The 14,550-nt window shown below is 69.3% G+C and overlaps 1 protein-coding gene across 1 annotated transcript; it reads right to left on the bottom strand.

Moving 5' to 3' along the window:
- Positions 1–954: 954 nt before the first annotated feature.
- On the bottom strand, positions 955–14,294 carry VSTM2L (V-set and transmembrane domain containing 2 like). The gene is made up of 4 exons (XM_074920494.1): positions 14,076–14,294; positions 6,310–6,479; positions 5,258–5,308; positions 955–2,338 (listed from the first exon to the last, which is right to left on the bottom strand). Exons 1-4 carry the CDS (start codon positions 14,182–14,184, stop codon positions 2,027–2,029), a joined length of 642 nt encoding a protein of 213 aa, XP_074776595.1. The 5' UTR covers positions 14,185–14,294; the 3' UTR covers positions 955–2,026.
- Positions 14,295–14,550: the final 256 nt, after the last annotated feature.

The following is a 14,550-nucleotide window of genomic DNA, read 5'->3' on the forward strand; positions in this document are numbered from 1 at the left end:
CCGGCTCTTCCTTTTCCTCCTTTGTGGACTGTTTTTCACTGCAGGTGGCCGATGCCTCCCGCTCCCTCTCCTCCCCCAGCGATACGGTTCCCGACATGGAGCATCCAAGTGCACAAACCCCCCCGGCTCTGCCGGGGCCTCCGGCGCGGCGGCTCCCGGCGCTTGTGGCAGAGCAGAATTTCCAGCAGCAGCCCCCTTGCCCTGCCGCTGCTTAATATTTTTCTCCTGACGACGTACCCCGGGTGCTCACAGGCTCCTGGGCCGTTTGCTGCCCCGAGACCGCGCTCAGCAGGTGACACCCCCGGCGGGTGGCCAAGGGGACACGGCTCTCACGGCCTCCCGCGGTCACTGGCCGCGCTGTGCCTTTGCCCTGCTGCTGGCTGACACCGGGCCAGCGGCTTTTGCTTTTGTTACTCTAATACATGACAAATCGCTCCGTATCAGCAAAGTGAGAGGTGAGCGCTACAGAGCCCCCGGGATTAATAAACTGCAAAGCAGCCGGGGGGCTCCTGGCAGCTGGGGCCAAGCTGGGCGCTGCCAATGCAGGGCGCTCCTCTCCCACAGGGTGGGGGGGGGCAGAGCTAACCCCCCACCCCACCCCTGCAGACCCAGACCCCCACCTGGCTGGAGATGAGGCCTTTGTCCAGGCACTCAACAGCAGGGAGAGGGGCCAGACCCCAGCAGCCCACCCAGCCCACGGCACGGAGCGGCCACGGCTCACCTGGACCCAGCCGCATCCTGCACCCAGGGGCAGCGCCCAGGCAGGGCAGAGCCTCCCAGCTCCCGGCTGCAGCTTTTAAACACTCCGAGCCCGCAGCTGCAGGTGACGATGCCCAGCCCCATCCCATCCCCATCAGCCCCAGCTGTGCCCCTTTCTAGCCAAGACAAGGCCAAAGCCGCGTCCCCTCGCCGTGCCAGGGACAGAGACCCCAGACCCGCAGAGGCTTCGTTTAAAGAGCTTTATTAGCTGCAGCGGGTCTGGCGGTGGCAGGCTGGGCGGCGCGGGGGAGCGGTGGGGGGGAGCAGCGCCCGGGTGGGGAGACTGGGGACCCCCCTCTCCCTCCCCGTGGCTCTGTCCCCGGCAGCGGCGTTCACCCGCGGGGGCACCGGGTCGGGCTCTGCCGTCTGCACGGTGACGCCCGGGAGCGGGACCCTGCCCAGGGCGGTGCGGTGCTGCGGCGCGGGAGGGAGGGAGGGGGGTTCGGCTGGCAGCGGGGGGCTGGGAGTCACGCCGGCACGGGCAGGGGGATGCAGCGAGGGCAGACGGGGCGCGTGGCCGAGCCCCCCCTTCCTCTGCGAGGGCCAGGAGGAGCAGCGGGTGGAAGCGGGCGGCTCTGCGGGCACGGCTGCCCCGGCACACGCAGCCGCGGGCAACTGCCTGGCTGGGCGATGCCGCGGCACAGCCCGCAGCACCGTGGCTGTGCCGGAGCGTGTGGGAGCGTGCCGGAGCGTGTGGGAGCGTGCTGTGCCGTGCCGTCCTCCCTCTGCTGAGCTCAGGCCTTGAGGTGCTTCGGGGCAGGCAGGGGCAGGGAGAGGCGATACACACGGTCTGTGAGATGGACGCTGGAACTTATATACGCACTGCGGGGCTGGAACAGAGCAACTAAACTGGGCCTACGGGAACCGGCGGTTGGTTCTGCAAAGCACGAGGGAGGGCAGGGAGGGTCCTGCGGGCAGGGGGTCCTCCGCCGGGCACGCAGAGCAAGCAGTGGGGCACCTGCCCGCACAGGGCTGCGGGGATGGGGACCACCGTGTGCGGGCGCACGGCCCGGCCCCCAGCACCATCCCAGCGACGCCCCCCCCCGGCGCAGTCACGGTCCTGCCCCCACACCGAGACCCGGCACCGCCTCGCCACGTGGCCGAGGCAGAAACTGAGCTGGCGGTGGCCGGCGGGAGGAGGAGGTGGTGGGGTCGGTGGGCAGGACGGGGCGGTGGGGCCAGTCTCTGGCAGGGGCTGCGGGACCCTTGACGGCTCCGCTGAGTCCGGGGCGGTGGGGGGCTGCGGCGTCCCCCCAGCACTGCCCGCCTACAGCACGCAGGAGGCATCTGCCGAGCGCTTCTTCAGCTCCTTCCCGGCTTTGTGGTGGTGGTGGTGGTGGTGCGCATGGGCCGAGCCCGGCGCGGCGGGGTCCGGCAGCGGGGCGCCCCGCAGCTGGGTGTCCTGGGGGTGCCCCGCGCCCCCCGCCGCCTCCACCCGCAGGTACGCCTTCACCTTGTGGTGCCGCGCCTTGCCGTCGCTGGAGTCGATCACCCGGCACTCGTACGTCCCCTCGTCCTCCGGCTTCACCCGCGACAGCCGCAGCTTGTGGGAGATGTTGCTGCCGACCACCTTCACCACCTGCAGCGGGGCAGACAGGGGGTCAGGCGGCCCCCGGGACCCCCACGGCCCCAGGCACCCGCAGCAGTGCCGGCCCCAGTTGCGTGTCACCGCACCGCGCCCCAGCCGCGTGCTGGGGGAATGTGGCGAAGGCGGGTGAAGCCGGGCTGTGGGCACGGGGGGACTCCGGCCCTGGCCCTCGGGGTGACGGGGTCCCTGGCGCATGCCTGGCTGCGCGGGGCTCGGGGATCGATGCGGAACCACGCCGGCTAATTAGCTTTTCTACCAAATTGATTCGCTCTCAGTATTTATCATCCAATGAAATTTAAGACTTACTCACTAGCCAGAGCCAGGGCTGCTGTTGGGCTGGGTCAATAAATCAAATTTATAACCCGCCCCGAGGCCCCTGGCTCTGTTCCCTATAATCACACTGGATGGCAAAGGCCATTTTTCTACTTGCCGCTGCATTTGTTAGCTGAAGATTTTATGGTGTTTAGAAACGGGGCTGGGAGGCGCAACCAGAGACACAAACTCCCGGCCCAAACGGCAAAGGAGGCTGCCCCGAAACGCGGCGGCAGCACAGGGACCAGGGCCCCCCCGGGGACAGCCAGTGCCGCACACACATGCACACGCATGCACATACCAGCACACGCGAACACATGTCTGGCCGCCCTGTGCCCTGAGGGCTGCCGGGGCCACCCCGGAGGGCGGCTCTGGGCCACCCTGAGCTCTGATGGGGCAGCGCCGGGGCCGGGGGGGCTGCTCCAGCGGCTGGGCCGTGCCCCCAGGGCAGGCTCCGAGCTGCCCCCGGGACGGGGCAGGGGGCAGGCGGGGGCTGCGCGGGGGGGCTGCAGGGTGTCGGGAGGTGAGTTGCCGGCCCCGGTGTGAGCGTGCCAGGGCGCCGAGACCAACACGGGAAAGAAGCTTCAAAAAAAGTCCTTTGTGTCGGCAGAGCAAGGAGTCACCTACCAAAATAAATGGCTGGGAAACTTAGAACTAATAAAAGAAAACCCTGATTTGCTGGTGCTGCCGGTGGCTGTGGGGCCGCTGCCCAGCAGGTCGCGGAGCCTCAGCCCGCGGCTCGGCTCGGTTACGAGCGGGAGAGACCATGGACCGACCGGTCCTAACGTTCCCCCTCACGGGGGGAGAGACCCCGGCACGGGCAGTGCCCCAGCTCAGCCCTGACGCGCCGGGGCGTTAACCTCCGCCTCGACAGAATTCAAGGGGGAAAAACAAACCCCGAGCCATCGTGTTTGCTCCCGCATGCGGCGGTTTCCCTCCCCGCGGCCCCACAACACCCGGCGGCTCCAGGCCCGGCACCGCCGGCGCCGGTTCTGTTTGGTGGGTGAGGAATGGCCGCGGGGTGCCCGACGCGGCGGGTGCTGCCTGGGAGTTACATCGTCTGGCATTGCTCGCCGCCGCCGTTCGTTCTCACTCAATTGCCTCCGTGGCTGTAACAGACATTTTATCAGAACCGCTCGTGGGGGTGTCTCGCCCGGGTTCATTTATCTCCTCCATTCCGTAAACAATAATCAAGGACATTTAAAATAACAACAACAAAAAAAAGGTTTAAATCTCAAGCCTCTCCCTGACGGCTTGATCTGGAGGAGATGGCAGAAGAGTCTCACCCCGAGCACTTCAAAATAAATCCCGGTGACACCTGCACACGCATCGATTACATTCCGGTGTGCAATTAACTGCCTAATTATGCTGAAAAATGCAATGGCCGAGCAGACGGGAGCGCTGGCCCTGGGACGGCTCCGCAGCCCCCGCAGCCTCTGGGCCGCCCCGGCGGGGCTCCGTGTGGCTGTGCTGCGGGTCCTGCCCCCCCCAGCCCCGACGGCACCAGCCCCAGCTGCGCGTCCCTGCCCAGCGCAGGATTTGGCCTCCCTGGCGACAAACTGCCCACGGCCCCCGACCGGCACCGGGACCCCGACATCCTCACGGGTGGGAGCGAAGGGCACAGCGGGGCTGGGCTGGGCTGGGGGGACCCCCTGCGCTCCCCTGCCCTGCAAACTGTCCCTCGTGTGTCCCCCCCCCCGGGAGGGACGGGTCCCAAAGGCCCCTGCTGGGCTCTGGGTGTGGATTGTGGGCGCATCCCGGCGCCGTCCCCAGAACGGTGACAAATGGGGCTGAAACCTCAGGGAGCCACAGCGTGAGCAGGTCCGAGGGGCTGTGGTCCCCGAGGGGGATTCGTTACCGAGAATCCTCACACCTGATCCCCAGGGCCCCTCCACTGTGAAGTGTTTTGGCATTTTACCCCTTGCAATGACTCAGGGCAGAGGGACTGATCCTGAGCACGGGGGCACCCGGCCCCGAGGAGCCGCGGGCGCGTGGAGCCCCGTCCCCCCGGGCTCCCCGAGCGAGGGAGAAGGGAAGAGCCAGAGGAGGCTGCTGGGGGGGGGAAGCGCCTTCCGACATTGCTCCGTTCCGTGGCACCCCCAAAGGCAGAGTCCCCCGGGGCGGGGCGGGGGGCACATGCCTGACAGCGGGAGGCCGAGAGCATCTATTTTATTTGCGTGATGAGTGTCTGCTCATTCTGTTCACGTGAGCCTAAACGGCTTTGGGATGCTGATCTGGTGAGTAAATTAGATTATTTTCCCCTTAGCATAAGTGTGTCCCTCAGATGCCGACAGGAGCCGGACGGGGCTCGTGGTCCAGGCTGCGACCCCCAGTGCCGGGGGGGTGGGAGAGCCGCCCCTCGCCGGGCTGGGGCAGACCCAGCCCAGCCCCCCCCGCGCTGGCAGCTCCGGCGGGACCAGCACCCCCTCCCCGCCCCCCGGGACCCCTCGTCCGGGGCACCCGGCCTCGCACAGACACAGACCCCCGGAGACCCCCACCCCTCCCCAGCTCTGCGCAGGGCTGAGCGCCGGCGTCGCGGGGAAACGCTCCAGCCGAGCCCCGGGCCGGAGCCCCCCCAGCACCGTTACTCAAACTCACGCTGATTTTTGTCGCGTCCTTCCCAGGCTCCTCCTGCGGCGACGCTTTCAGCTGTTGGGGAGAGCAGGGTGGGGGGAGACCAGAGAGGGGAGAGACACTGTCAGCTCGGCTGGGGGGAGGCAGGGGCCCACCAGACCCCTGCCTACCCCGGGATGGCTGCCCCGCGCGAGGAGGAGGAGGGAGAAGGGAGAAAGGGGCTGCTCGTCCGCAGCAAACCCGGGCACCCAGCTCCATCAGCGGGTGCTCCCCGTGAGCCGGGGCTGGAGCCCCCCTCGCTGCGGCGGTGACCCCTGGCCTCTGACCACAAACACTCCTGAGCCTGTCAGCGAGCTGGGCAGCAGCCTGGGCCCCCCCCCGGCAGCCCCGGGGCCCCAGTGTCCCGGCTCCCCTCCCCGCCACGCAGCCCCCTCCCCTCCCCGGGCACCCCCAGCCTGCGGCCCGCAGCCCCCTCGGCCCCCCAGCAGTGCTCCTGAGCGGCAGCACTTCCCCGATGCTTCTCTCAATTTATGGTAATACCAGCAGCAGCTCTGCCAAAGACACAATAATAAAGGCTCATTAAAATACCTAAAGCTGCCTTCCCATTATTTGGCCCTTATCTCTCTGTGAACAGAAAGAGAAATAAAGAGACAGCTGTTTGCCGAGACCGATACACGCGGAAATGGGGAAAACAGGGGAGGGCTGGGGGGTGGAGGATGCGGGGACGGACCAAGGGGACGAGATGGGAGAAGGCACAAGCACAAAGACAAAGCCTCTGCCCGGGGTCAGTCCCAGGGGATGGGGCACGTGGCCCCTGGGCTAACTGGCAAGGGTGGCCAGGGCAGCCCAGCCTCGCCGGCCCGGTGCCCCGGAGCATCCTCGGTGCAGCCGATGCCCCCCACGCGTGGTCCTGCGGCCCCCGGGCTCCTCCCTGCCCAGCGGAGGGCGGTCGGGGAGGGCTGGGGACGCTGCTGCGGGACGGGGCCCCCCCTGCGCCCCAACAGCCGCAAGCGAAGCCCCTGGGCGAGCGCGGGGAAGGGCTCGGCCTCTCGTAGCCGGAGGGCGAGGGGCATTACCTGGTTGGAAGCCCACGTCTGTTTGTCCGTCCAGTCCTTGTGGTTGCGGACGTACCACCACTGTATCTCAAGGGAGTAGGAGGGGGAGCCGCTGCCGCGGAAGGAACACGCCATCTCCACGTCCTCGCCCGCCCGGGCTGTCATGTCGTGGGGGGTCTCGGTGAAGAGCGCTGCAGGCGACAGGGCGAGGGCTGCGGGCGCCTGCGGGGACACGCCACCGCCCCGGCGAGGGACGATGCCACCGGCCATGCCAGCGGGGTCACCCCCGGGCCTGGATCCTTCCCCGGCCACAGACGCAGACCCCTCAGGGAGGGGACAGGTCCCTGCTGCGCACACGGACCCGCTCCCCAGCCGCCCCTTGCCCACTCCAGCGCCCCCTCCCCAGCCCCAGCAGAGCCACCCGCCCCTCCCAACTTTGCAAAGAGCAGCAGGAAGGAACGGGGGGGGAGCAGGAGCCTCAGGGCCCCCCCGCTCCCACGCCACCCCCCGAGACCTGCAAGTGAGCGCAGGACCCCGCAGGCCTCCGAGGTGTAATAAATAAATAAAGCATGATCGCCTCTCCGCTTAGATCAGAGCATAAATGAAAAACAAATCCTTGTTTAATGCGGCCCCCAAACAGTCTCCCACATGCCATATGGTTTGCTTTCCTCGCTCAAAACAAATATTGTTCGGAGATGTAATTAGAATTCTTTTCATCTCCTCTGGAGAGATTATTGTTCCTCTGTAAAGATGGTCCCGGCGTGCAGGTCACCAGCAAATGTTACTGTCACAATCTGCGGCGGCTTTTCCCCGGCACGGGGACGGGGGCTGAGCCCCCAGTGCCGGCACGGCCGGGCCCGGGGCTGCCAGGCTCCCCCCTCCCCTGGCCACCGTCTCGGCTACAGAGGCAGGCAGGGGCCGCGGGCAGTGGCCGCGGACAGGGGCCGTGGGGGCCACCTGCCCTGTGCCCAGCAGTCAAGTGGCGTCACTTCAGGGCTGGTGGCTCACACCTCGTCCAGCTGGAATCTGCTCCAGCGTGGGGTCAGCCATCCCTGCCTGTCCCTGCCCGTCCCTGCCCGTCCCAACCCAGCCCAGGCAGGTCACAGAGGTCCCACTGTACCTGCGCTGGGTGGCCTGTGCCCTCCCAGCCTCAGTGGCCACCTCATGCCGCTGGCTCACAGCCACGGGCAGGTCCCTGCGGTGCCACCGGAGCCCCCCGGGACACGCACCCCGTCGGGAGCGGCACGCAGCTCCCCGGGACTCCTCGCCAAGCCCTGATCCCCGCTGAAAACGAATTATTATCAGCCCAGACGGAATAGTTAATACCTCTAATATCTCCCCGTCCCTCTGGACGCCAGGAAATCCCATACACTTATCACTTTCCTTTAATCCATCTTAGCGGGGGAGCTGAGGGAAATGCGCAGCACAAGGGTTTAACAAGCCGGGGTCTCCTGGTGGGGCTCCCCGCACGGCTCCCGCACCCCCCGTCGCCCGGGACCCCGGCTCCAGGCCCGAGAGCAGCGGGAACCGCGGGCGGGGGGACGGCGGCGGCGGCCGAGGGCTGCGGGAGCGTCCGGCAGTGCCGGGGCCGTTCTGCCCGGCCGGTCCCGGGACCGGGCTTTGCTCCGCAGGATTCCCGGCGGCCGAAGCCAGAGGGTCCCGGCAGGGCCTGCGCCACCCCCCCGGACCCGTGTGGAGCAGAGGCGGGGGTGAGGGCCCGAGGGCTCCAGCCGTGTCCAAATTACTCTGAACACAATTAAAATCCGCTCCCGCAGACGGGAATTTGGCAGACGACGGAGAAAAGGCTTGATTGAATCAAGCGCCTTCTTTCTTTCAGATTTTAATTGGGAAGTGTATTATTAATTAACCCCAGGGCTCGGCCGCCTCGAAGCCAAAGGAGGGCAGGTCCCGCTGAGGGCAGCCCCCACCCCAGGACCCCCCACCCCACAGCATCCCTGGGCAGCACAGACCCCCCCGCTGTCCCCAGGGCCCCGGCCCCTCCCCACGCCCCGGCGCAGCGGCTGGAGAAGCTGGAAGCTCCTCACAGAGAGCCCGTGGAAGAGGGACGGACAGACGGACAGTAAGGTCTGAGAGCAGGAGGGAAGGTGAGGCCAGTCCCTCCCTGCACATCCCGGCCATTCGTCCCCTCTTCTGCCTCGCGGTGTCGGTACTGGGGGGCCGTGGGTGCGGCCCCGCCGGGGGCACGGGGCAGCGCAGGCGTCTGCGGAGCTGCCGAGCTCGAGGGCTGCACTGGGCTCTCGCAGGGCACCCCAAGAGCCGCCCAGCTGGCACGTGGCCCCGCAGCCGGCTCGGCCCCGGCTCAGCCCTGGCACGACCACGGCCGCCGGGCACCGTCCGTGACAGGGCACCGGGGCGGCGGCCGGACCGACCCCCCACCCCGAGCGGCAGCCGCGCGGGGCCCGAGCGTTGGACCCGCAGCCGCGGGCAGAGCCACCGCGGGGAATCGCTCTGAGCGGGGCTGCGGCCCCGGGGGGCGACGGTGGTTTGGGGCCCGTCAGACGGGGCCATGGCAGCGTGGCGGGGCGGGAGGGCAGCACGTGTCCGCAGAGCCCCCCCGACCCCCAGCCTGCCGCCTCCCAGGCCTCGGCTCCCCGTCTCTCCCGGCCTTGGCTCCCACCGGCACTGCCGGAGGTGCCAGAGCCGCCCAGCACCCGGCCCCCACCCGCCCAGCACCATCCTTCTCCCCGCCGCTGGCACTGGTGCCACGTCCTCACAGCGGGAGGGAGGGGGCTGGCGACGGGCTGGCTGCTCCGCATGCTTTATGGCCTGCTACCTGTCATAAACTGAGGAAATCAGGATCAATAAATCTTCCAGGAAACAAAAATCAGGGGAAATAAAATGAACTCAATGGGGAAACACAGATAAACGGAATTGAAAACGCCTGCTGGGACAGCTTGGTGCTCTCATAAACCGGAGATATACCGGCTGCCGCGCTCCCCCCGCAGCCGGCGGGATTCATCTCACGGCCCCAGCACAGGCAGGAGGGCTGCAGGCAGCGCGCGGGCAGCGAGGGAGAGGTGGCCCCCCCATGCCAGGGGCAAGGCCAGGTCGTGCATCACCCAGAGAACCTGGAAATGAGGTGCCAGACCCCTGCCTGTCCCCCTGCCCTGTCCCCCCCCCAGCACACGAGGCCACAAGCCCCCGGGAGCCTGGGCAGGACCCTGCCCGCCGCCCCCAGCTCTGCCGGAGCCCTGCAGGGAACCGGCTGCCTCTCCTGCCCCCCCACGGCACCAACCGCCGGCTACCGGGACGGCCGCGGCTTCAACGGCGACGCAGGCCTGCGCGCCGGTTACCGTCCGTGTCCCCAGGTACTGGAGGGCGGCAGGCATGCATCAGACATTTGCAAACGCCCCTTCGGCCCCTCGTCAGCGCTCGCTCCTGACCCCGCGGAACCACCTCAGCCCTGCTCGCTCAGACCCTCTTTTCTCCGCCGGACCGAGCGGGAGCCCCTCGCCAGAGCCGCAGCCGGGCCCGGGGGATGGCACGTGCCGGGGGGGCAGCGGTGGCCAGGGCTGGCTCCGTCCTGCGCCGGGCAGGGATGGGTGCTGGGGGAGGCTGGAAGCCCCCGGGCAGGGGGCGCAGGACGGTGCTGCCGGAGCAGCCTCTGCCGCCCCTCATCCCTCCCTCCGGCGGCTGCTCTTACGCCGTGGGCTGCGGTCGAGTGTGGCTTGTTCCTCCCTTCACAGAGCTCCCAGTCATAATTCACGGTTTATTATGGTTCGGTGAGTCAAGACACTCAGAGGACTAATTGTCGGCTCAGCCTCGCGCTCCCGTCAGCCGCTCCCTCGGCAGCCCCCTCCCCACACTCCGGCAGCGCGAACGTGCCACGAGATGCGGCGGGAAGGGACCGACTCTGGACGTGGGCACCCAGCCCCGGCCAACGGCGAGTCCCCGGCCCCACACCGTGCCAGCAGCCGTGTCCTGCCAACCACTCGCCCCCCCCCGGCCACGTCCCGGCGAGCTGGTCCCCACCGGCACCCAGATCTGCCAAGGGCACCGGCCGGTCGGTGCTGCCGTCACCGCAGCGGGGACACGGGGGTTGTTGGCGAATGCTCTGCAGGTTGGGCTCAAACCTCCCCCCTGCTCCCATCTGCCCATGAACTGTGAATGAATCTGCTCCGGACAAGGCGGCGAGCGGGGCTGCTGACCCTGGGTCACCACAGGCACATCGCGGCCACGGACCAGGACGGAAACACGGTGGCTCTGGCGAGAGCGGGGTGGGCAGCTCCGACTCCGGCAGCGAGCGGTCGGGGCTGGAGCCCGGGATGGACCCATCCACGGCCCCCTGGGGCAGGGCCCGGTGAGGATCCGGGCAGCAGCGGGCCCCAGCACCGCTGGTCTCCTCCCGCCATCCCAACATTTCCCCTTCCACGGCTGGAGCCCCGCGACTGCCGGCCGGGCCGGGAGGGCTCCGCCAGCACGCTGGGGATGGGAGTGCCCGCTCTCTGCCCCTATTCACTGCCACATTAGCAGCAGAATTAGCTCAAATTTGCAAAAAAACCAAAAAAATCCAGCTAATTCGGTGACCAGAGTTGACCCTGCCAGGGAGCTGGAATTAACCTTGAAACCCGCGGGTGTTGCCGACAGCGAACCGTTAGGGCCGGGCGTTCCCAGCTCCGGCCCCCCAGCAGCCTCCCCCTGCCCGGGTTTTGCCGCCGCGGCAGAGGAGATGCCAGCGGGCAGCGTCCTCCCCAGCCCGGCCCTGGCTGCGGGGAGCTTTCCCCCGGCAAGGGGGCTGGCTGCTCTGCTGGCTCCCAGACAGCTCCCTCCCGAGGGGACGAGGAAGAGCGGTTATTCCATTGCGTAAGTAGCAAAAAACTAGAACGGCCTGTTAGAGCTCCCGGGGGGGCCCGGCAGCGCCGAGCAGCCGCCCCTCAGCCACCGGGGGCTGGTCTCTGCCAGGGGACGGTTCCCGGCGGGCAGGAACCGGGACGGGGCGGACGGGGGCTCCGCTCCGCCGGGGATCAGCCCCCCGGGTCTCACGCCCAGCGCCCAAACCACGGGCCGCCGGCACTGGCGAGCTGCCCCCGCCGCCCGGTGCTCGCGGGCGCAGCCCCCTCCGGCCCCGCTCTGCCCTCCCGGGGCCACCGGGCTCGGCCCCGCGATGGATGGACCCGCGGCCGGGGGACACGGCCACCAGGGCGAGGAGCCCGGAGGGCCGGGGAAGGGGTGTCGGTCCCGAGGCACACGGGTCCTTCTTGCGCGGGGAACCAACATCCCGAGGAGCTGCGAAGGGGGGGAGCCCCCGCCCGGGTCCCCGCTCCCCGCCCCGGCACCGCTGTGCTGCCCACGGCTCCCGGACCGCGCGCAGCCGCACCGGCTGTTTGTTTGATTTGCTGCTTCGCTCACGGGGAACGTTATGATTAAAATTAGCTGTCACTGTCCTAACGTAATAATTCCCAGTGTCTGGCCCATCATCTGTCAGCTTCTTCAAGGGAAAAGAAAGCACAGACATTTGATGAGGAGAGGTGTCAGAAGTAATTGCGTTGAATGACTGCACGAACAGCAGCAGGAAAAACACATCGGGTGGAGAATTCCCATCAGGAAGCACGAAAAAAATCCGGCAGAATGCAAAGTGTTTATGAAAGTAATTGATAGAATAATCACCGGGGTGTGCGAGAACGGAGAAGGGCAGCGCCCTGGGGAGCCGGGGCACCGCTCCCTCCAGCCTTCAGCCCTCAGCAGCCGCTTCACCGGCGCTCAGACACCGACGCTCGCCCAGGAGGCGAGGAAGGAGCCAGGCGTCTCCTCCTCCTCCTCCTCACGGCTCGCCCTGCCCTGCTCCGGCGGCCGCGGGCTGGAAGGCGGCCGGAGCTCGGCGCCCGGATGGCACCGGCGCAGCGGGCACCGGCTGCCCGCAACCGGGGGATGAATAATTGAAGGCACCAGCCTGAGCAGAGGAGAGAGGAGGGGGGAGGCAGCGCTGTGGGGAGGGATCCTGCGGCTCGGGCGCTCTCCAGGGCAGAGAGAGCCCACCCTCGCTCCATGCTCCATCCACCCTCGCTCCCGGCAGAGCCTTCGCTGTGGGGCAGGGAAAGGACTTTCTTTGACGGAGACTTTTTCCCTCCCCGAGCAGCCCCGGCTGCCATGCGAGCGGGGCCGCATCGCCCGTGCCCGCGGGCTGGCAGCGCGGGGGGGGCCGCCCGCAGCCCGGGAGGGGTCCCGGCCCCCCCCGCCGCCAGCCGAGCCCGCGCTGCCCCCGCTCCCTTCCCTCCGTGCGCCCGCTGTGGAGAAGTTGAAGGCGGCGGCGCCCGGGCTGGGCCGGAGGATGCTCCAGGCCGCCGGCGCCGGGCGGAGATGGCGCCGCGCAGAGTCGGGCAGCACCTGCCGGCCCCCCCGGCCCCCCCGGCCCCCAGCCCCGGCCCCGCGGTGCGCAGGGGAAGCTGAGCCACGGCGGAAGGAACGGATCCATCCCCCGTCTGCTGAAGAGTCATTTATACGGGTTTCCAGCACACACAGTTTTTATCAAATTGGTATTCACCTACTGAACGCAAATGGCTTATTATACATGACCCACTTACTCACGGCTTTTCAGTACCGTTAATAAAGGTTTCTGTTGTGATTAAGTGAGTTGCTGCAGAACTGCGCGTAGTAGCGAGCCGTGATGTGGCTCCGAAGTGCGCTCGCCCTCCCAGAATATTTCTTCTCCTCCGCTCCCTGCTCCCTCACAGCGACCATTTCACTATTTATTTGCCTATTGCTGAAATTTCCGAGGGGAGCAGCAGCGGCTAATGGAGGCTCCTCGCCCACATCTCCCGCCGCCGCCGCGGCCCAGAGACCCTCCCGCCTTCACCCCCCCAGCGCGAAGGCGGGTCACCCCCTCCCCGCGCAGGTGGGGACCCCCCGGCCCACGGACCCCATCGCCGCGGGACACCGCGCGCCCCCCCGGCCCAGGGCCCCCCCGCCCCGTGCCCGGAGGCTCCTCGGGGCAGAGAGCAGCTCCGAGGCCGTGCGGGGGTCCCAGCCCCCACCCCGCGGCCACTCCTGGGGCCGGGACTTAAACCCACCCGGGTGACCCCGCAAAGAGCCGGGCGGGTCTCGGCGCCCCCCTCCGAGGGGCGGGGGTCTGTCTCCCGTCACCGGGAACTGCCCCCCCGCGCCAGGCCGGACTGTTTCCCGGGGGGTCGCGGAAGGGGGTTCCCCTGCCCCAGCCCCCGCCGGGCCCCCCCAGCCCCGCGGAGCCGCCGAAGCCCCTCACGGGGCCGGGGGGGGACCCTGGCTGCGCCCGTGGGGGGACTCGCTCCCGCTGCCAGCGGCGCGGGGGGTGCGGGGGGGTGCACGCTTACCGGGGGGTGCGGGGGGGCGCGCGCTTATCTAGTGATGTGCAGGGGGGTGCAGGCGTGCTCGCGGTGCGCGGCGGTGGGCACGGGGGTGCCCGCTTGCCCGGGGACGCACCGTGCAGAGCCGCCCCCCCCCCCCCCCCCGCGCTCGGCAGCCCGGCGGCGGAGGCAGAGGCCGCCCCCCGGGGCCGCAGCGACGGGAGCGGCGGAGCCCAGCCCCCGTTCGGCCGGGCCGCCCCCCCGCTCCCGGCAGCCGCCGCCGCCGCCACCGAGCGCGTCGCGGTGCTGCCCGCAGCGGCGGAGCCCAGCGGGTTCCGGGACCACCCCCCCTCCCCCCCTCCCGGCGACCCGTCCCGCCGCCCGCGGAGAGACCGCCCCGACCCGCCGGGGACCGGCAGCGCCGTGCACCGGCACCGCGGGGGTCCGAGCCCCGGGAGCGCTCCGAGCGCGGCCGGTTCCCCCCCCCGCCCCGCCGCCCGCGCTCACCGCTGCCCGCCGCCGGGGCGTCCCACGGGGGGTGCCGGGAGGCGGCGCCGAGCTGCAGGTAGAGCCCCAGGTAGTGGAAAATCCCCAGGGCCAGGCCCAGGGCGCCCATTTTGCCGCGGGCGCGTCCGTCCCGGGGGCGGCGGCGCCGCCGGGCCGAGCCCTGTCCCCGGGGCTGCGCCGCGGTCCCGGCGCCGCCGCGCTGCGGAGCTCTTCCCTCGCGCGGAGGGCGCCGAGGCGGTGCCGCGGCTCGCCCGGAGCCTCCCCCCGCCCGGCGGAGGGATCCCGGCCCCGCGCACACCCCCAAAGTTTTTTCCCACGGTTCATTCTTAAACTGCGAGGGGCGGGGCCGGGGCCGCCGCGCCCACGAGAGACCCCCCCACCCCCCCGCACCCCCCCGCACCCCGGCACCGCCCGCAGCCGCGGGGCCCGCGCGGGGAGGGGGCGTCCGGGCTGCCCCCCCCGGTACCGGCCGGGG

This window comes from Athene noctua, chromosome 16 (assembly GCF_965140245.1).
Source record: "Athene noctua chromosome 16, bAthNoc1.hap1.1, whole genome shotgun sequence".
Taxonomy (NCBI): Eukaryota; Metazoa; Chordata; class Aves; order Strigiformes; family Strigidae; genus Athene; species Athene noctua.

Bases quoted from the DNA above. Each gene is read 5' to 3' on its own strand.
- VSTM2L (XM_074920494.1), bottom strand. From the start codon at position 14,184: ATGGGCGCCCTGGGCCTGGCCCTGGGGATTTTCCACTACCTGGGGCTC. The intron at 6,480-14,075 runs GTGAGCGCGGGC...TGTCGCCTGCAG, and splicing joins CGCCCCGGCGGCGGGCAGCG to CGCTCTTCACCGAGACCCCC. The intron at 2,339-5,257 runs GTGAGTTTGAGT...GCCCCGCTGCAG, and splicing joins AGGACGCGACAAAAATCAGC to GTGGTGAAGGTGGTCGGCAG.